This window comes from Cyrtonyx montezumae, unplaced genomic scaffold, assembly GCF_038088225.1.
Source record: "Cyrtonyx montezumae isolate F1298 unplaced genomic scaffold, pur_monq_1.0 scaffold_3, whole genome shotgun sequence".
Classification (NCBI taxonomy): domain Eukaryota; kingdom Metazoa; phylum Chordata; class Aves; order Galliformes; family Odontophoridae; genus Cyrtonyx; species Cyrtonyx montezumae.
In genome coordinates, this window is record NW_027072034.1 from 108,515,575 (window position 1) to 108,535,999 (window position 20,425).

The following is a 20,425-nucleotide window of genomic DNA, read 5'->3' on the forward strand; positions in this document are numbered from 1 at the left end:
GAGCACCAGAACTGATGAGAAGTCTGGTGCTTTGGTTGCTCATTTGTGCTTGGCTTCCTCTCTAGCTGGTATTACGTGCTCTTGTGGTCTTGATGACAGTTATGGAAACATTACTAAAGCTTGATTTTTTGTTTTTTCCCCTTTAGCATTTTCTTCCATGCTTTCTGAAGTACATTGAGCATTGCTTCTCTGGCACAGATGCACTTCAAAAGGATCAGGCAACAGCAATTCTGGCTAAACTCATTCTGGTGAAAGCAGAGCCTCCTACCATTGGTTCAATGGCATTTGAAAAGTATCCTCTTGTTTTCACTGAATCATCATCCATCAGGTGAGACTTCTCAGGTTTAGCAAACACTGCATGTGTCTGCACAGCTGCAGATCTGAAAGCCTGCAAGGTGATACAGTGGGATCCTATTTTCCTTTCTGAGGTGATTTGAGGAGAGATAACTGCACTGGAAATGATATCACTCATCAGGACTAACCTCCTGTCTGTGCCTCATCTTTCTTCCATGTGTGCTTATGTGTGTCCAGGTGCTTGCTGGAAGCTGTGCCTGTAGTCTTACCACAGAGCACAGCTGAGTTCCATAGTACATATAATGAATCGAGATAGAGCGGTGTGCTGGCACAGCTTGGCTGCTTCTGGTTGCAGAGCTAAGTTGGCTACAGCCAGGTGTTTGCTTTCCCACTGGAACCTCTTTGGAAAGATTTGAGTGACAGCAGTCAAGCACAGAATGACCACTGTTAGTCTTACAATGACCATTAATGATCACTCTAGCTCAAAACTTTATCCTGCTGAGAGTGGTGACTGATACTGACTTTTATGTAAGATTTTGTCTTTCCTAAAAGTAATTCATTCTGTGGGTTTCCTTTTGTTTTTACTGAGTGAAGGTATCAGGTTTAGGGAACAGAAGGCTGAGAGTCAAAAATTAAGAAAATTAAAAAACAAAAAATTCTATTTTTGTCTTTTTATATTTTTCTGTGGGTTTTTCTGGATTTTCAGTGAAATTGAATAAATAGCTGGAAGGATGTTGCTCCTGCAATGTCAGTGTCTGAACTAAACTTCCTTTGCTGCAGATTAAATCCATTGCTGCTTATCTTATCTGCATGGAACACAGAAAACAGATTATCTTCTTTGTGTCCAGCTTTCACAAAAAACAGACTTTGATCATCAGAAACATCAGAAATCATTTCTGTGGGCCAGCAGTCCCAAGTCCTTGGGGTTTATCTTTATTTTATTTCTTAAAACCTCTAATCATTTTTGTGTTGTTATATGTGTTGTTAGCTGCTTGCTTTCTTGAAGGGTGAAGCTCACGGAGCTTTCCAGCTATGGTCTTGCAAGTGCTGAGTGGAATGGAAAGGAAGCTTTCCATGAGGTGTGAAGTACTCCTATTTATGTGTTCCAGTATGGTGTCAGCTCTTTGTGCCTGAAGATAGGGCTTTGAATCTGGGCTCAAATGGGGATTCCTTATAAGTCACCAAACTCTTAGTTAGCAGGTTATTTTCTGTCATCTATTAGTCTTTGCTAGTGTCTGGGTTGTTGTAAGTAAGAATCACTCTGAATCCCAGAGTTATACTCCCAGGTGCTTCTCACCCTTAGTTGTAAGGATGTCCAACTGAGAACTGGACTCTCTCCTCCTAGAAAGGCTTTTAAAATTTGTAATAAAGACGTGATATTTATTGTGTGGGAAACATGGGTTGTTTATATCATGGGAGGAAAAGAAACAATCTCTGATGTGCAGGGGGTTTCATGGATTGCTAAGAAGTTTTGATTTTATTTCTAGCTCTAATACAAGACAGCAAACGAGTAAAAGACAAGGAGGAAAGGTAGAAGTCCCAGTGCTTGATCATGTGCTGTCTCTAATCCAGTTGCCTGAGAATGAAGACATTGCTGACCTTTCACAGCCTTGGGTTGCTTTGGTTGTACTGCCACATCTTAGGTAAGGGATACTCTTAAGGTGCTATTGCTGTGTATTTCTGCAGTACTATCTACTTCACATCTTTATCAAAAATGGCTTTACTATGGTAAGCTCAAGGGTTGTTAACCCTAGTTTGGGGAAACTGGGGTGAAAATGTGGAGGGAAAAAAAAAAAGAAAGCTGTGCAGAAATATTGGGTCAGTGGTGAAGTCAAGAGTGTCTGTTTTTTTAATTATCTGCTCCTTTAAATTTAGTATGCTAGCATATGGAGTTGTTCCTGACACATTTCTGTTTTTGTTTGTTAAGTACCATCCTTTCTAGACAGCAGTGTTTTCAATGATTATTATATTCTGGTATGACAGAAGCAATTGGAAAGAGGCTGCTCTTCTGCAGCTTTGTGACTCAGAAATAGCAAGTATGGTTTGCTATTGATTTGATACTTCAGATAATCTCTCTGTAATTTGAGATAGATGCAAAAGGAAGTATTTGTACATGTCTAGGTGTGAGTGTTAACACAGAGATAAAAGGCTTCCCATTTATTTTGAACAGACCAATGAACAAAGAAATGATCCTGTCCCGTGTGACAAGTTTTATAGATTCTCTATGCACAGCCATTGACAAAGGAAGCCTCTGGAAAGGTCGGTTACTGTTACTTCCTGTCCGTTTGCTTTCTGTTGAGACATAAGAGGGAGAAAAAAAATAGTTTTGCTGATGGCTCAAAACATGAAAATGAATGGCAGTGGTGTTGTATCCAGATGTACTCAGCAGGAAAACTAGAAAAGCAAAGCTTGAGGGAAACACCGTCCAGGAAACAATTCTGCTATTGTTATTGATAGTCATAATGGAGTGGCAGATGTTCCACAAAGTGGAGGGCAGACTGTTCAAACTGAGGCTTGATCAAGAAAATAGAGAAGGAAAAGAGTCATATAAAAAGAGGAAGGAAATCCTTCCAAACCAGATCCAGGCTGAAGCAGTCAAGTGAAGGAGAGACTATTGACTGAAAAGCTCCAATTAGACTATTTTAAACCTGTAGCTCAAATTTTGGGACCTTACCATCTCTGACATATATGCCAACACCAATAATAAAATGATGCATCCTCACTCCAGGCATGGGTGGCTGCAGGGACCCCACTGGTTGTCATCTATCACTGTCTAGAAAAAAATAGTCTTTTTGCTTAGTTTGTGTGGTGCAGTGCTGTTGTTACTCGAAGAGATTTCAAGCATTTGGCTTTGTGACAAAGTATGAGCAAGTATTGGGTTGCCCCAGGTTCAGTGTTTTTCCTCCTGTGGGTTGAAAGGGCTTGCCTAACGTTTGGCCTTTCTTCTTAATAATCTCTTTATTACGTTGCTGACTATATCCTATATCTGCCAACTGGTTCTGCTGCTTTTTCATTTCTGGTGTTTGTTGAGCATGGTCCTTTTTAATTTAGCTCTTCCATCCATCCTCTTTGTAGGTTTTGCATGCTTTCATGACTATGTGACTGGTAATTACTCTAGAAAGAGAGTACCCAGACTTTTTTTTTCTCATTCTTGGTGACAGCAGTAGCAGCTCTGCACCAGTTGTGTGAGTGCCCCAGAAGAGGCCATGTTGCCATTTCCTCCTTCACTGCTGAAGAAAAGATAACAAATGAAGTGTCAGTCCTATGTTTCTTCATTCTGTTGCCCTGTGCTACACTTTCTTACTCCAAACTGGTATTCTAGGGCACTAGGTCCATCTTTGCATTCTCTTAAGCTCAATGGCCTCTGTAACTCCTTTACCTTCAACTCCAGTCTCCTCTCATTGCCTGTGCAGGGTGCACCCTGCCCTGTGCTTCCGCTGGATCTGCCTGGCCTCTAGCCTGAGGCACTGTGCATGTCTCAGAGCTAGGTGGTTTTCTACAGTTGCTTGGGAGTGCAGAAAAGCAGGTTTGGAAGCTGGGATAAAGCTCAGGAAGAGACAAAGAAAGTGATTATTTTTTAAACAAGCTGCTTGCCAACTTAAGGCTGGCAGGGAATGGGATTGCCTTCTGTTCTCACCTGGATAGGCTTTGAATGACCCATACTGTTGGGAAGCTGTCCCTGGAGGAGGCTGGAGGTTTATGAAAGGCATGCTGTTGCTGTAACAATATTCAATAAACCCAGCATCCACTTAGTGACAGGAATTGAGCCTTTAAGTATATGGGACAGCTTTGAAGATCTCATATAGGGCCTGGAGCACCTCCTGTGCTCCTTTTGTACTGACCACGGTGCCTGCAGGACTGTATCTGATTACTCAGTTCTCTCTCCTGGCAGCTGTTGCAGAGCAGTTTTCCCCTTCCTTAAATCTCCAGTGGGGCCCTGCTGGAGCAGCCGGAGCTAGCTCTTGTCACAGAGCCCTCCCTGCAGCCTCCTCAGCACCCAGACTTTGCCATAGAAGACCAATACAGCCATCCGTAGCATAAAACCCCAAGGCCCCTGTGACAGTGCTTGCTTAGCTCCAAATCTCATCTCCATATATAGAAGGGTGTGATGGAGGGAGATGTGAAATGGGAGCTGTTCGTGGCTTTCAATAGTGGCTTGCCAGGGTAGTAATTTACTTTGTTAGCCAAAGAAACATTTCCCTTAAGGGTTCTAAGTGTTATAAAACACACATATGAGTTTTGAGACGTATGTGTTACTCTATTTCTGTGACTCAAGCTATTTCAAGAAGGGCAATCGCCATGCAAGCACAAGTTGTTGAGACCTGAGTAAATATACAGGCTGTTCTTGTTCTCTCTGCTCCAGGAAGCCTGTTTGTGGCCTGCCAAGCTCTAAGTACTCTTCTCAGTTTGACAGAGTCTTCTGAAATACTCCATTTGTTGCCTGTGGAGCGTGTCAAGAACTTGGTGACGTAAGTAAGCTCTGTGTGCACTGTGATTCTCAGAGATTTTCCTTCAAATGGCAAGGAGTTGATTTGCCTTATATATGGAAGCACGTTAATGCCTTTTTGTGAGTTGTCAGTCTGCACGTTGCTTCAGTACTGTGGTTATGTACGGTAGTAATGCTGTAGGCACTATTTAGAGAACTGTATAGGTATAATACCTGCTCAGTGGTGTTTTCTCTGCAAGCCCAAGCTTTCTTAGCCAACTGCAGGATAGTGTATTAAATATGTTGCTTCTAGTTTTTCTAGAGCACTACACTTAGTAACAGTGTCTTACATTATAATAATAAAAGACAGTAGCAGTGCATTTTGAGTTGCATCAGAAGCCTGAGGCTCAGCAGTCTGATGCAAGTGTTGGGATTCCCTTGTCCTTGCATATTTACATGTATGTTTGCTTCACAGTGCGAGTATGCTCAGTTGTGGTCTTTTTTTGTATACTCAGTTTTATTTATTACCCTTTACTTAAAATTAACAGACGTAACTGAATGGCTGGAGAGATTGAGGGAGACTGTTGATCTCTCTCCAACAAGTCCTGCTTAACCTGTCATCTCCTGTAATTGCTCTGCTTAGAGCATTTCCAGGTCTTCAGTGGCCTGAGCTTCAAAATATTTTGCTCAGATAGTAAATCGGCATGCTGCCCGTGTCTGGGGCACGATGGAGACAGAACAGATGAAGCAGAAAGTGTTGGCAGGGAGTGCCAGTGTAATGCTTTTGTTCCAGCTTTGTGCTGGGCGTGTAAATCCCTCTTGGAGCAAGGGATGTTGAGTAGAAGGTTTCCCTGTGAGCAGGCGAGATTCCTGCTGACAGTAGAACTGATGTCCCCTCTAGGCCTGATTGTTTCTTTTCTACTGCAGGTGATTGCTAGCCAGGCACCTAGGCAGCAGCAGCAGCAGATTTGTTTTCAGAAGCTGTCTGTGTGTGGGTCCAGCTTGCTTGCCCCAGCTTGATAGGCCCAATTAGTACAGAGGGGGGAATCTCATGTCTCTGAGGCTGCTGTGGGTACTGTCTTTGAGGCTGTGTCCCATTGTGTCGGTGAATTCTGGCTCTGCCAGCCTAAAATCCCTTAATGCTGTTATTGTCACTATTGCCTTATTTTCAAATATGTGCATTGTTGGCAGTGCTGTTTGTATGCATAATAAAGCACTCTCTTGTTTTAGCACTTTCCCTTCAGACCCATCAGTGTTGCTGCTGGCCGATCTCTATTACACAAGACTGGCATTGTGTGGCTGCCAGGAGCCTCTTTCCCAAGCTAATCTAATGGACTTGTTTGAGAAGTTGCTGCCTAATATCTCCACTGGTATTTCCAAGGTAATCTGCCTTATTTATTTATTTTAGCACATACTAGATGATTTGTATTTTACAAAGCAGTTTAAGTAAGCTAGCTTGAACGAGAAAGACTGAAAGGAGAAATTTAAGAGGCTACCACAGGACATGAATTTGCAGAAGTTAACTTTTAGCCCTGAGAGGCTTGCTTCTTTCCTAGAAATGAAAGCAGATCAGAAGTCCGCTGTATTTATTCTGAGTTGCCTACTAGACCAGAGGAGCTCATCTGTTTCTCAGCTTTGCAGGGAACCTGATGAAATCAACGATCCTGTGCAAGACATGAACCTCTGTGTAACTGTATATGTGTCTGTATATGTAGCCTGCATTCTTCTGTGTGCTTCTGACCTACGTTTCCACTTCACACAGGTCCGACTCTTAACTGTCCATATTCTGAACCATTTTGAGACTCCACCTTCTACAGTGATTGAGGTAGGGCTAAAACTTTCATTTAACGTTTTGAGTCAATCTGATTTTTATAAGTGAACCATTTCCTGCTTTGCAGAAGCAGAGCATGTTTCTGCCCAAGGCTGTGCCCTGGTTTTGTGCCTTCACATTCCAGAGTAATCTGTTTATCCCTCTGACCTCTGATGTTTTCACATGTGTCAGTTCTGATCCCTAAGTGATGAAAAGTGGAACAAACCTCTTGACTTTGTTTTCTGATTCAAAATAGCTCAGAATCTGTTTAGTTTTGTTGAGATACCTTTCAATAGGAAAAGGATACTCCAGCAAAACTTGTGTCACTTGTTTGTTCAGGCACAGGGGATGTCACAATTTGATGGCATAGGGGAACTCCAGTCAGTATTTGCCATACTGCTGCAAGCAGAGCTTATGCCAGCAACAGTGAATGATTACAGAGAGAAACTTCTCCATTTGAGGAAACTGAGATGTGATGTAGTGCTGTCTGCAATACCAAGTGGATGTTTGCAGGAGGTAAGTAGCTTTTGTCAGTTGACATTTGTCACATTCCCATATTCTAATTCTTCCATTCCATGAATTACAGAGTTTTTAATAAGAATTTGTAAAAAATAAATTAGATCTCAGATCATAGCTCACTCACTCAGATCATAGATCACTCATTTGTCCTTGAGACTATTGTGTATTGTTGGGCAATGGTGATATCTAGATGAATGGCCCACAGACTGTTCGATCAGGTGTTATGGAAAGGAGGGCTACTCGTTCCAGGGAGAAGTGAATTGTCAGCAAATGTAAAACTATGACCTTGCCATACACTCAGCATGATTTGACACTGGTAGGGTTCCTACTGGTCATTGGCAAACGTAGCGTCTGGATATTGCTGCAGGGTGAAAACTCTTGCCTTCCATCTGGCTGTTACATCTCCTGTGCAGCTGTGCAAAAGGAGCTCTCACTTTCTAGATGCTGGAAGGGTCACATTTTAATAGTATTAAAATGTTCATGGAGGGGGGATGGGAGGATTTTTTTCCAATTATTTTTATGGCTATTGTACTTTTATTTATTTATTTATTGCCTTGACTTGCTAGTTCCTCAGAGGAGGGGTTGTAGGTTGGTCCGACTGCATTCAGCATTGCTGTGCAGAACTGTCTTTTACACATTCATGGTACGTAGATATGGGCCTACAAATTTCATCAAGTAGCTATGAGACAAAAAATTATGTATGTGACTTGATCTGTTACAAGTAGTACTTCTAAGTATTTCTTAGATCAAAGTTTCTTCTTTGATAAGAGGAAAGGTTAGAGGAGGTTGGTTGGTCTTTAACTATTGTTTTTAACTTCTCAGCAAGGTGGTTTTATGTCATTCTAGGTGCCTCTTCGGTATTTACTGGGAATGCTTTATATTAACTTTAGTCCCCTCTGGGATCCTGTAATTGAACTCATAACGTGAGTATATGTGGCTGGATGCTGCAATCTGTGCCTGTTTCACAGAACAGTTCCTTCCATTGAAGGCTGAGGGCAATCTGCTCGTGGTCTACAGCCTCCTCATAAGGGGGAGATGCTAATTTCTTCTCTCTGCTGACAGCTACAGGGCCCAAGGAAATGGCATGGAGCTGCTTCAGGGGAGGGTCAGGTTGGGCATTAGGAAAAGGTTTTTCAAGAGTGTGGTTGGGCCCTGGCACAGGCTCCCCGGGGCAGTGGTCCTGATCTCAATCTGATGGAGTTCAGGGAGCATCTAGACAACACTCTTAGACATACGGTCTGAGTTTTGAGTGATCCTGTGTGGAGCCAGGAGTTGAACTTGATGGTCCTTGTGGGTCCTTTCCAACTGAGAGTATTCTCTGATGATTGTTCTGTGAACAAAAGCTGATGTTAAAATGTCTGATTTGAAGAGATGTGTGCATGAGAGCCTTTGTGTGAAATCTTTCCAAATGGATTTGATCTCCCATATTATAGTATAGGGAGCCTGTTAGTTTTTAACTTAATTTCTGATTTTTTTCTCACTATTAAAAGGAACTTGCAACAAATACAGTTAAATAACATCAGAGTTTGAGTCCAAGATAGCAAGATTTTATTAATGTTTCACAAATGCTCAAGAAACAGAAAATGCCTTCAATTTCCCCATCTCCTGACTTTTCTGTCCTTAGTAAAAAAACCTCTCAATTCTGCTGAAGAGCAGGGAAGTCTTACCATGGTGTCTGCTGAGCTGAATACTGAAGTAAATATCTCTTCTTGCAGCATGATGTTATCTCCTTGCTTTTGTGTTTTTTCCTCTGTCATATGATTACAAAGGATGGGATTTGCCCCATCAAACTACTGAATTAACAAAATAATATTAAACCAGCTCTCATAAGTTCATAAGTTCATAAGGTTGGAAAGGACCTATAAGATCATCTAGTCCAACCATCCTCCTATCACTATCTCTACCCAACTACTAAATTAAGTCCTTTAGCACCTCATCTAAACGCTTCTTGAACAGCGCTAGGGATGGTGCCTCAACCACCTCCCTAGGCAGGCCATTCCAGTGCCTGACCACTCTTTCAGAAAAGAAATGCTTCCTGAGGTCTAATCTAAATCTTCCCTGGCGCAACTTGTGGCCATTCCCTCTCGTCCTGTCATTACTTATCAGGGAGAAGAGGCCTACCCCCTCCTCACCACAACCCCCCTTCAGGAAGTGGTAGAGTGCAATAAGGTCTCCTCTGAGCCTCCTCTTCTCCAGACTGAACAATCCCAGCTCCCTCAGCCGCTCCTCATAAGACTTGTGCTCCAGGCCCCTCACCAGTTTTGTTGCCCTTCTCTGAACACGCTCCAGGGCCTCAATGTCCTTCTTGTAGTGAGGGGCCCAAAACTGAACACAGTACTCGAGGTGCGGCCGTACCAGAGCTGAGTACAGGGGGATGATCACCTCCCTGCTCCTGCTGGCTACACTATTTCTAATACAGGCCAGGATGCCGTTGGCCTTCTTGGCCACCTGGGCACACTGCCGGCTCATGTTGAGCCGAGCATCAACCAACACCCCCAGGTCCTTTTCCTCTCTACATTCTTCAAGCCATTCTGCCCCAAGCCTATAGCATTGCATGGGGTTATTGTGGCCAAAGTGCAGGACCCGGCACTTGGTCTTATTGAACCTCATCCCATTTTGCTCAGCCCAGCTGTTCAGCCTATCCAAATCCCTCTGAAGGGCCTCCCTACCCTCAGGCAGTTTGACACATCCTCCCAGCTTTGTGTCATCTGCAAACTTACTGAGGGTACACTCAATTCCCTCGTCTAGGTCATCAATAAAGATATTAAACAAGATGGGCCCCAAAACTGACCCTTGGGGGACACCACTCGTTACAGGGTTACTCGTTACTCTCCTAAAGATGCACACTAATTCTTCCTTTGGTTCTGTATGATATAACTGTACTGAAGTCAGTGGAAGAGTCAAGAACATTTTTAATCAATTTGAGTTCATTTGAAGTCATGGGATACGACCTGATTATTTTAATAATTGATATTTGGGATCCATGAATGAGGACAAGGAAGTGCTACAGCTGTATCTTGCAGATGTCCTATCTTCGGACACTCATTAGAGCTATTATCAAAGCCTCTGATTGCATTAGCTGTTAGCTTCCCTTGATGCATGGCTTTTTCTTCTAATTTCATGCTCTTACGTTTTCTTTAGTTCTCATGCAAAGGAAATGGAGAATAAGCAATTCTGGAAGGTCTTTTATGAACATCTGGAGAGGGCTGCTGCCTATGCTGGTAAGTGTCAGCTCCTAAATGGTATTTTGATAGTAACCCAACAGATTGTGACTGACATGGGACCATGTTTTTACGTGTCCCAAATTTACATGTAATGGAGGAATTCAGAACCAGAGCTCTTGACTGTCAGTGTCGTGTCCAGGGCAGGAATGGAGAGGCTTGGGAAGGGACTATGCCTCCTTTTGTCCTAAATAGCAAGAAATAGAAGTGTCACCCATGTCGGGGAGTCCCATGTTGTGGAAAGCCTTGCAACAAATTCATCTCTGCTTAAGGCTGGCTTATTTTCCAGACTGATAGTAACAGTGAAGAAACTTGTATAATAAAGTACATCATCTTTCTGCTACATAGATTGAGTGGAATCCCCGCGGGCACTATGCCTTTCTTGATTCTACTCTGCATACTCGAGATATACTCTGTGAACTCTTGAGATATATCTATGACTGTATGGAATCTATGATTTCACAGTAGAGATGTGATCGTACAGCCATTTGTGGGCTTCTCTGTTATTAAAGAGAATTGAACTCAGTTAAGCTGTCAAGGCTGTAATACATCCTGGAGTACTCTCTAAGCAATGTGGGCCTTTCAGGTCATAGTTAAATGTAGCTGTCTGAGCAGGTGCTTGGCATCAGGAGTCTTACTTTCATAATGTGGGGCAGATTTCTTTCTGCTGACTCAAGTAACGTGAAGATATTTACTTTATAACATCCGTTGTATAGAAATGGAACTGCAGAATGAACTGGATGAACATAAGGAAAGCATCGATGAATCCAAAAGTGAGAAGATGCCAGAAGGAGGGGTGGGCACTCTCTTCCTGGAGCAACTGGGGACAAGAACAGACTGCAGCGAGCGACTGGACCACACCAACTTCCGCTTTCTATTGTGGAAAGCATTAGAGAAGTTCCCAGACAGGGTGGAGCCCAGGTCGAGGGAACTTTCCCCACTTCTTCTGAGGTTCATTAGGTAAGTATGTTTTGCATATTGTTTGGGAAGACACATTGCTTTCTGTTGATTTTGGTGTTGCTGAACTTTGAGTCAACATCTAGTTCTTTATAGACTTTGTTTCCTAAAAGCATTCCTGATAGGCTGCTTGTTCCCAGCTAACATAACTTTTTGACTGAGATGCAGATTCTGTTAGAGTATGATGCACGTGGGTTAGATGTGATATGGTGGCAGGGAAGAGTTTCTAATAGTCCTTTTCTGTAGTTAGAATGCCTGTGTTTTGCTTGTCTTCCTGGAGAAATAAACTGTACTGTGCTAGGTTAGTTTCCTGCATTTTCTCTCATGCTGCCATACAATCTGTTTGTTGCTCAGTGTAGCAAACAAGGCCCCTTTCCCTGCATGAAGCCTCTTTACAGAATTCTCATAACTCAGTGATTCTCTTTTCCCCTTTCCACCAGGTACCTCCAGTATTCTCTAGCATATATGGCTACTGCCTTGCATTGCTGCAACTTGTAGGCAAAGAAGCTTGTATTTGGTGAAGGACACTCTTCTGAGAGTTTTCAGCCATACAGCATCCCATAACACAGCAACACGAATGAGAATTCTGGACTGGGCAGTTTGAATTTATTCTTGCACTGAAACCTTGAAAAAATGCTTCTTAATGCCTTTCTTTCTTCTTTCTCTTAAACACAGAAATGAGTACTACCCAGCAGATTCATTAGTGGCTCCGACTCAGGATCTTAGAAAGAAAACCAATGGTACAGTCACAGCAAAAGAAGTATCTGGTGAAGAAGTTAATGATGTTAATATGGAGGAGGAGGAGGAGGAAGAAAAGGAGGAGGGAGAAACAATTACTGTAGGGCTTCCAAAAAAGAAGACAAGAAGAGCTGCTGCTAAGTATGTGTTTTTAGTTTTCTAGTGATTTCATGGAAAGGCAGATTCAGTGGTTCCTTCCAAGATAAAAGCTATTTGTGGGTATATTCATTTTTCTTCTTTTGCTTGCACTTTTTTCAGTGGATTTTTAGAATTTTAAAGTCATAAATTCTGCTTGTGCATTACTGTACAAAAGACCTGCTCAAGCTTTTATCATTATCTCCTTATACCTGATAGGCTGTGGTGTTATTACTGTGAGTGATGTAGAATTCTGAAGCCGTTTTGAAGTACCTGTACTCCCTTAGCTTCTCTGTCTGTTTTTCTTGATCTTTTAAAACCAAACACTTTGAAGAATCAGACTGTTCATTTAGGTACCTTTGATATTGGGATCCTGTTATTTGCCTGTTAAATATCTTGGTCCCACTTGTCTTCTTGTGGACACAGGTTGTTCTACTTTGTTTTCTTTTGTTGGTACAAAGCTCCATGGCATTGTAATGTCATTGTTTTATGATACTGAATACTTAGAGGAAGTGGATCTATATGAATTCTCTATGATCTTTAGTGGAGTTTCTTTACGTTGATACCATCCATTATGTGTCCATTACAAGCACTTCATTCACATTTGTACTGTGCCCATTTTTTGTTGGTTTTTTTGCAAAGAATGGTGTTTGTAATCACAGAGAACTTCAACATGTCACCTTAAAGGTGGGAACACCATAAGTATTTGAGATCTAACCCATATTGATGTCTTATCCTGGATTCCTTACAGATGCTTTGCTTTGTTCTCAGGTTCTGGCTTACATCTAGAAATCAGCAGCAATAAAAATACAGTGACAGTTCAAGATTATTATATGTGGAAAAAAACAACAACCTTCCATCTCAGAGTGTACTTATGTGGAAGCGTTATTTCCTCGTAGTGCTAACAAGTCTATAAAAGATTTGCTGGAGACATGTTAATGAGTTCTGGAGTGACCTCTCTTTGTCTGGGCCCTGGCCCAGTTCATGCTGCCAGGTCTGTGCTGCTGTCCTGAGGCTCTCACTCATGATGGCTCAGCTCTGGCTGGTGCAGCAGGAGAACCCAGGGCTGCCCTGTGCTCCATGTGAGGTTGCCTTCTCTTTGCAGTGAGGTGACACCTAGGAGAAACTGCGCAGGCGAGAGAGCAGCATGCATCCTGCTGCATCTCTGAAATGGAGACCCGTAGGCTTGGGATCCTGTTGGGTTTTCCTTCTTGTTGATCAACTTTAAAAAAAGTTCCCCTAATGTTTGTGATAATCTGGGATTATTTTAGCCATGTTAAAAAAAAAAAAGATAATTGTTTTGTTTTGTTTTACAGGCAGCTAATAGCTCACTTACAGGTTTTCTCTAAGTTCTCCAATCCTCGTGCATTGTATCTGGAGCAGAAGTTAAATGCACTGTATACCCAGGTACTTGCTGGCTTTTAGAATAATTGCTCATAAATAGACACTTTCCTTTCTGAGTGCAGTGCCTGCAACTGTGAAAACCTGTTGTTTTCTGAACTCAGCCATGTTAGCTGGAAAAGGAGCTATACTTGAGCAGGCTTTGTAGCAGGCTTCAGTTGGAGTGAGCCACTTAGCAAAGGCCTGCTTTTGAGATAACTGGGTTAGTTTTGCAGGAGTGGTTCATGTGAATGGATCTGGTGACTGAAAAAGTAATGGGCTTTGGCAGTGTGGGAACATGGCTGTAAGGAGAGCAGGAGGTACAGCAGGATTTGGAAGAGGATTTTGAATCCAATGCCTGGTGAAGAGATGAAAGCATTTGTTATTGTGTTATATCAGTAGAAGGCATGGTCAGTGTGAAGAACAGATCATTTTGCACCAGCTGTTCTTCCAAAATTGTTGTAGACCCACAGCTATTGGCATTTCTAATTGTGACTGTTGAGATACAGAATGCACTAAATTCTGGATCTTCATCCTGTCTAGCATTTGGAGAAGGGAAGTGCAACAGTGGCCATCGTTATGAAAAAACAAACTTCTGCAGAAAGATAGAGGAGATACAAATCTCCTTGTGTGTGTGTCTCTTTTTACTTTGGTTTTAGTGGCTGATGATGGCAGTCCTTTGCCTAGCGTGTGTGTACACTGGCTGTGCATAGTGTATTACTCACTGTCATTATCAGTAGAATAGAAACTGAAGATAAACAGACATTAAGTGAAGAAGGAGCAGACAAGAATTAAAGAGCAGAGCCTAGATAATGCCTATCCAACCAAGACATAAGGAAAGCAGGAAAACAGATCTAAAAATGAGATGCGCCCTTACGAGTGTATTTCTTGAATTTTTATCATATTTTGTTGGTTCTGGATTTGTTTGGATGATTGGGTTTTGCTCTGATCCCAGTTCATGTTCTCTGACAGTGCAGTCTGTGGGCTGTAGAACTAAATTAAGTGGTGTGAACCTATTAGTTCTCTGCTCTGGGTTCTTTCTGGTTCTTGATGTGGAAGCTGGAAGGCCCATTTGTTCCCAAACATAAGGATCTCTGAGGTGTATCAGCTCTGGTTCAGTCACCCTCAGAATTTAGTGCAGGAGCAGTTGGTCCATGTGTTTATGTATTGGGAAAACATGGAGCAGATGTGTACAGGTCAAAGCGGTGTGTCAGCATATTTATTATCACTGGTGTGTCCATCTGTCAAAAGAACGCTGTGGCAAAGTGGCCTTTGATGACTCCAGCATGTGCTGTTTGGTAGGAGACTGAAGAGCTGATAAGGATGCAGCCCGGGGAAATGATCTGATTTCTCAGTGCCTAGGCTATGAGGATACATCTTCTAGAGAGGATGAATTTCAGTGAGGCCTTGTATATCAGCTCTGATGAGGATTTTGTGTTTGTCAAAAGAAAGAAAGGCAGGTGTCTTGGGTTGGTTTGAGTAGGCTGTTTTTTTCATTTGGTCTCACCAGAGGCACAGTTGAGGCTGAAAACTCAAACTGATGGTGGCCCAAAAGATCATTTGGAAAAAACAATTATAACCAGGCTAATGAAGATGAGGGGCTGGGGTGTAAGCATGTATAAAGTGCCAGCAGCTGTGTCTGCTTTTTATGAGTGACAATTGTGTTTACGCATCTCAATGTTAGACTTGCAACACATGTTCTGCTTCTATTTTGGCAGTGTAATCCAAAACATGCTTGAGTTTGGAAGGTTTGGGTTGTTTCACTATTTTTGTTAGGCAGTCCTGCAGATGTGGTTACGATCTCATTTCCTTTCTTTTGTCACCTGCAGTTACTGTCCCATCAAGATCAGAATGTGCAGAGAATAGCTCTTGACTGCATCATGACATACAAGCATCCTCATCTACTGCCATACAGGTAAAAACCTTTGCATTATTTTAGTATCAGTGAATGAGCCTGCTGTCGAATGTTTACTTGGAATCAATTGCCTCTGAAATTACAAATTCTTCAACAAACACTAATTCTAGTGAGAAGAAACACTAATTCTGATCTTACCCAGCTGTGTGTTTCCTACCTAAAACAGAAAATAAGGCCATAATGCAGTAGTATGTCAGTGTGTCTCTTTGGTTTACAAAAAAATGACAGTACTTCCATTTTGACACAGAATAGTATGTGCTTAGCAGTTGCATCATTTTCAAAGAGGTCTTCAGTTGCAGTGCTTTGTAGCCACCCTGTGAAAATAGCTGCATAAAACTGTAGTTGGTAATGGAATAGTATCTTCAGAACATGTTCAGAAGGTACTTACATGATTAGTTTAAACTCGCTGACTTTTAAAATATATTTTTTTAAAAGGGTGGGAACAAGATACTGTATTAATTTATACACAGTGTAGGTAGGAAGGTAGAGATAGGTAAGGGGTGTGTGTGAGTTTATGTTTATTTTTACAGTCCCCACCTGCCCAACAAATTATATGTATTACTCTCAGGGAGAACTTGCAAAGGCTGCTGGAGGACAAGAGCTTTAAAGAAGAAATAGTCCATTTCAGTATTTGTGAGGAGAGCACGATCGTAAAAACGGAGCATCGACCACATCTTGTCCCTGTTCTTATGAGGTTTGTAACAAAGCGCTGGAATTAAGGTTTCATGTCAAAGTACCGTGAGCAGAGATGTGATGCTGCTGCTTCACATTTTAAACAGTTGAGAGAAGTCTAGGGCTAAAGGTATAGTTCGACTTCGTGGTTTGTGATGTTACGCATAGCTTCCTTCTTAATGCCACTGTGCAATGTGTTAGGCAAAGGATGTCCTCTTAAAAAGCAGCATTTTGGTAAATACTCTTTCTTCTAAAGCTTACAGAATACTGGAAGACATTCCAGTGCATTGTTTATGACCATTTATTCTTACTAAGGTGTAATAATGCAGGTTGTATAGATTGCTTCTTCAGCAGTAACTACCCTCAAGCTGGCCTGCAGGTGTTCTAGTTTTGTATCTGAACTCTCCAGCAAAACTGCTATAGTGGAAGCAGAAGCTGATCTTTCACTGGCATGTTTCTGAGCACTGTGTAATTCAGAGGAGATCCTGAAGCAGGAGTTTCCACTTGATTTACTCACGCTGGGCAAAGCTTTTAAAGCAAAACAACCCACGGAGTGAGAGGTAGGGAAGCAGATGGCATGCTGAAAGCTAATGCAACCTCTTTTTGGCTCTTGAAGAATTCTCTATGGCAGGATGAGAAACAAAACAGGGAACAAAACACAGGGCAAGTCTGCAGCAGCCACTCGCATGTCCATCGTCCTGCGATTTCTTGCCGGCTCACTGCCAGAAGAGATCCGGATGTTCTTGGATCTGCTCTTCGAAGCTGTGAAGCAGTTCAGCCACGGTAGGTACAGGCAGTAGATCCTGCATTTGTACTGCTTTCTGAGCTGTTGAGAAGTAGGAGAATAAACACACCTGGTGATGTTTGTCTCTAACAGCTTCCTGTTGGAAGGATGAAAGGGTGAAAATCCCAGGGGACCCTGAGGTTTTACTTACAAAGCACGGTTACTGTCTTTTTAAGATCTGAGTTCAGACAAATAAAATGACTTGCCACACCTGTGCTACTTACTATAGCAGGCCAGGAGTGAGCTGATTACTGATGCTGTAGGCTGCCCCTGTGCTGTCCTTCCCATGTGATGTGCTGCTGTGCACAAGACTTCTGGTATATGATGGCATTGAACAGGGGTTATAAAGAGGAAAAAGTGGTTATAAAGTGTTCTGATACTGTAGCAGTGGGAAATGTCTTGATGTCACAGAGTGGTGAATTCCTGGAGCTGCCTTTTTTTAGAAAGATGAATGTAAGGAACTGTAATTTTAGGCTACATTATACTATTTTTTAATTGACAATTACTTTTGATGTTTTTATGGTACTTTTCAAAGTAAGCTACTGTCCCTTTGTCTGTAACAGGGCCTTGCCAGACGGCAGTGCTTCGAAGTATGTCAGAGCTGGATTTAGCTAAAGTCCTGCCTCTTGGGCGTCAGCACAGCCTCTTCAATGGTCTTGAAGTTGTGTTGAAGAACATGGGACATTTGATCAGTCAGTACCTGCCTGAAATTCTACAAATTCTGCTCTGCATGACAGCTGTGGTATCCTGCATCCTCCAGCAAAGAGAAAAGGTAGATAGTAAGCACTACGTGTATGTGTACACCTATGCGTACGAGATGTAGGTGAAATTCCTTTTCCAGGGCTTAGCTTGCAGGTGTACAAACACCTTGATTGATTCAGATAAAGATAATTTCAATGCCTGCATGCAATGAAGCTTAGCCATTAGGTGTCATTCAAAATAGAGGCCAGTGATACTGAATGTGCTGCAGGGCTCAGACAGTACAAGCAAAGCTGACAAGTTCAGAACCCTGCTTTGGAGTTCTGTTTTTTTTCAAGTTAGTGAAGGTTGGAGGTTGCTACATATCTGCTCTGTGGACGAATAGGCATGAGGGCAAGGTAAATGATTTGTTGTAAGGGCATAACAGGATCTTATGGCTGGAGGTTGAATTTGATCTTAGAGTTGAAGCTTCTTGGCTGCAGGGGTTAAATACTGAAGCAGGAGAAGGAGAGGATTTCAAGTTTCTTGGCCTGTGGAGTAAATCTTATCTTTAAGGTGTTTTGTTGCATTTCTAGGTCCCAAGGGAGCTCAGCATTGTGGACGATCACAAAGATTATGTATAGTGATAGTCTCCTGTCATGGGACACAGGGAGAACGTGGCTATGAGCTGTGCTTTCAGCACACTAGTAGCACGTACAGCTCTGCATCAGAAGCAGTCGTGCCAATCCAGTTTGAGTCTCAGCCAGGTACTTGCAGAGCACTGAGCATGTTCTTTCCCTTGGTGTGCAGTGGCTGTACTTGCAGAACAAATCAAGTGAGGAAAATATTCTGTTAAAGATTGGCTGCAACTGAAGACGGGCCTTGTTGGCTTATTGCCACCGTGTTGACCAGGAGAGCAGTGTGGAGACTCCTGAGCTCATTCCCAGAGCATGGGCAGAGGCAGGGCTGACTGTCTGGGTGGAAAGGATGTGGCTGTTCTGCTTTGAGTTGCCTGCTAGCACTTCTTTGTAACGCTCCACAGCATCTTGTGGAGGCCCTGCTATCTCATGGGCTCTGTTACCTGTTGCTTGGAATTAATGACATCAAGCCAGGCTTTTCTACCTTTCTAAAACTTGTGCCTTTGTCAGGTTTCAATCTAAACAGGATAGAGAATGTTCAAGTCTAGTCCTGTGCGGAGCCTGATGGTATATTTGATGAGAAGCAAACTGCACAGCCATCATCATCACTGTGATGCTGAAAGGAATTATGTCATGATAGACTCAGCAAGTAATGTGTTGAAATGAGTTTTGTAATAGACTGATCGAGGGATGTTAGGTAGTGAAGGTTCTGTCACCATGTGTTTGTTCTTGCCTGGACCTGACTGTGAACATCTGAGGCTAGAACTTGTCTTGAAAACAATCCATCAATGACTCAAGTCCTTGCAGTCAATTCAGTAAGGATAGCAGCATCCCATAGTCCAACTTCAGCAGTGGACTGAATGTGCTTACATGTTTTAAACTGAGAAAGGAGCTTCAGGAGCTTCGTTCATTGTTGAGATAGTCACGTTTTGCCTGGGCTACTACATAAACCTGTCACCATTTTGTAACTTGAGGAGTGACAGTTTATCATTTTCCTGAATTTAATTTAGCACTTCATTAGTCCATAAGATGTTAAAAGCTCAAGGAAGAGTGTGAGAAATCTGTTTGTCTTGGCTAATGATTAGCTGACATGCTTGGGGGTTGAGGGTAATTTATTGCAGGCTGATAATGCCTGGGGAGTTAAACATCTACACTGACAGTTTTAAGCGGAGTTATTCATTTCCCATTTCCTTCTGACTGTGTTCAGTGGTGAGTTTCTTTGTCCCCTCAAAGTCTTGATCTCAGAGGACTGCTCTTCTGGCAGTTTAGCTAAGGGTTGTCATTAGCATTAGTGGCCTGGTTTGTGCTCCCTGGGTGAAGGGCTCCCTGGGCGTTTGGCCCTTCAGGCAGCTTATTGCTGCTTTGGAAACCACTTGCACACCATTATGTGACTACATTTCAGCATAGCTTGGGAGGTTCCAAGCAAGAGGATCTTTGATTTGTTTTCCATTGTCTTCTCTTCTTGCATATAGTTTTGGGTGTAGAGGCAGTGTAGCAGTGTATTACATTTTAGAGGGTGCTGGATTCAGAATTCTACAGGTATGTCGAGTACAAAAAAAGTAGTATCTTTCTGTAGGGCAGCACCAGAACTGCTTGGCAAAATAAGGACGTGTGTGTTTATTCAGCATGGGGGACTGTGATGCGTGATGGAGGCCCTGAGGATCCCAAGATGTAGTTCCGGTATCAATCTGACATGGCTCCATTGTTTCTGAGACAGGAGTTGGTACTCTGCACTGTGCAGTGTCCCTGTTCTTGAAATTATCTCAGATTATTCCTATAAACTGCATAAGATTATTCAAATTGTAACAGGGAGAAGAGCCAGAATGCAGCAGTGTGTGAATAACTGATTAGCTGTGTGGCTGATTTCTTTACTTAAACATTTTCCCCCAAAAGCACATGGAGCATCCTTCTGTAACTGAGCGCTGATGCCCACGCTGTTCTGCTGTATCTGTGGCCAATGAATTTCTGTAGTTAATTTCAGAGCAAGTAGTTAGTGATTATTCTGCAGACGCTTTATGTTTTGTTTTTTGTTTTGTTTTTACAGGTTCAACCACGGTTGATTAATCCACTGAAGAACTTGCGACGTCTTGGGCTCAAGCTTGTGGTTGAGTTTTTTTCAGATCATGAGACCTACAGCTTTACTGTGGAAGAGATTGATGCAGTTTTCCATGCAGTGGTATGGCCTCAGGTAATGTGTTTCTTCTTCATCCAGGCCAGCATGTGTGTAACCTGTACCGTGCAGAGAACTCTCAGGCATT

The 20,425-nt window shown here is 42.4% G+C and overlaps 1 protein-coding gene across 1 annotated transcript in view; it reads left to right on the top strand.

Moving 5' to 3' along the window:
• The window catches only part of UTP20 (UTP20 small subunit processome component), a 59,363-nt gene that overhangs the window by 9,817 nt on the left and 29,121 nt on the right, over window positions 1–20,425 (top strand). Inside the window, exons 12-28 of the mRNA XM_065742757.1 lie at window positions 147–328; window positions 1,782–1,937; window positions 2,465–2,553; window positions 4,658–4,763; window positions 5,951–6,101; window positions 6,483–6,545; window positions 6,876–7,046; window positions 7,896–7,972; window positions 10,191–10,270; window positions 10,987–11,230; window positions 11,903–12,106; window positions 13,417–13,507; window positions 15,310–15,395; window positions 15,964–16,089; window positions 16,684–16,850; window positions 17,415–17,623; window positions 20,212–20,355. Coding sequence (XP_065598829.1) covers window positions 147–328; window positions 1,782–1,937; window positions 2,465–2,553; window positions 4,658–4,763; window positions 5,951–6,101; window positions 6,483–6,545; window positions 6,876–7,046; window positions 7,896–7,972; window positions 10,191–10,270; window positions 10,987–11,230; window positions 11,903–12,106; window positions 13,417–13,507; window positions 15,310–15,395; window positions 15,964–16,089; window positions 16,684–16,850; window positions 17,415–17,623; window positions 20,212–20,355 — 2,346 coding nt within the window. The remainder of the gene's footprint in view (window positions 1–146; window positions 329–1,781; window positions 1,938–2,464; window positions 2,554–4,657; window positions 4,764–5,950; window positions 6,102–6,482; window positions 6,546–6,875; window positions 7,047–7,895; window positions 7,973–10,190; window positions 10,271–10,986; window positions 11,231–11,902; window positions 12,107–13,416; window positions 13,508–15,309; window positions 15,396–15,963; window positions 16,090–16,683; window positions 16,851–17,414; window positions 17,624–20,211; window positions 20,356–20,425) is intronic.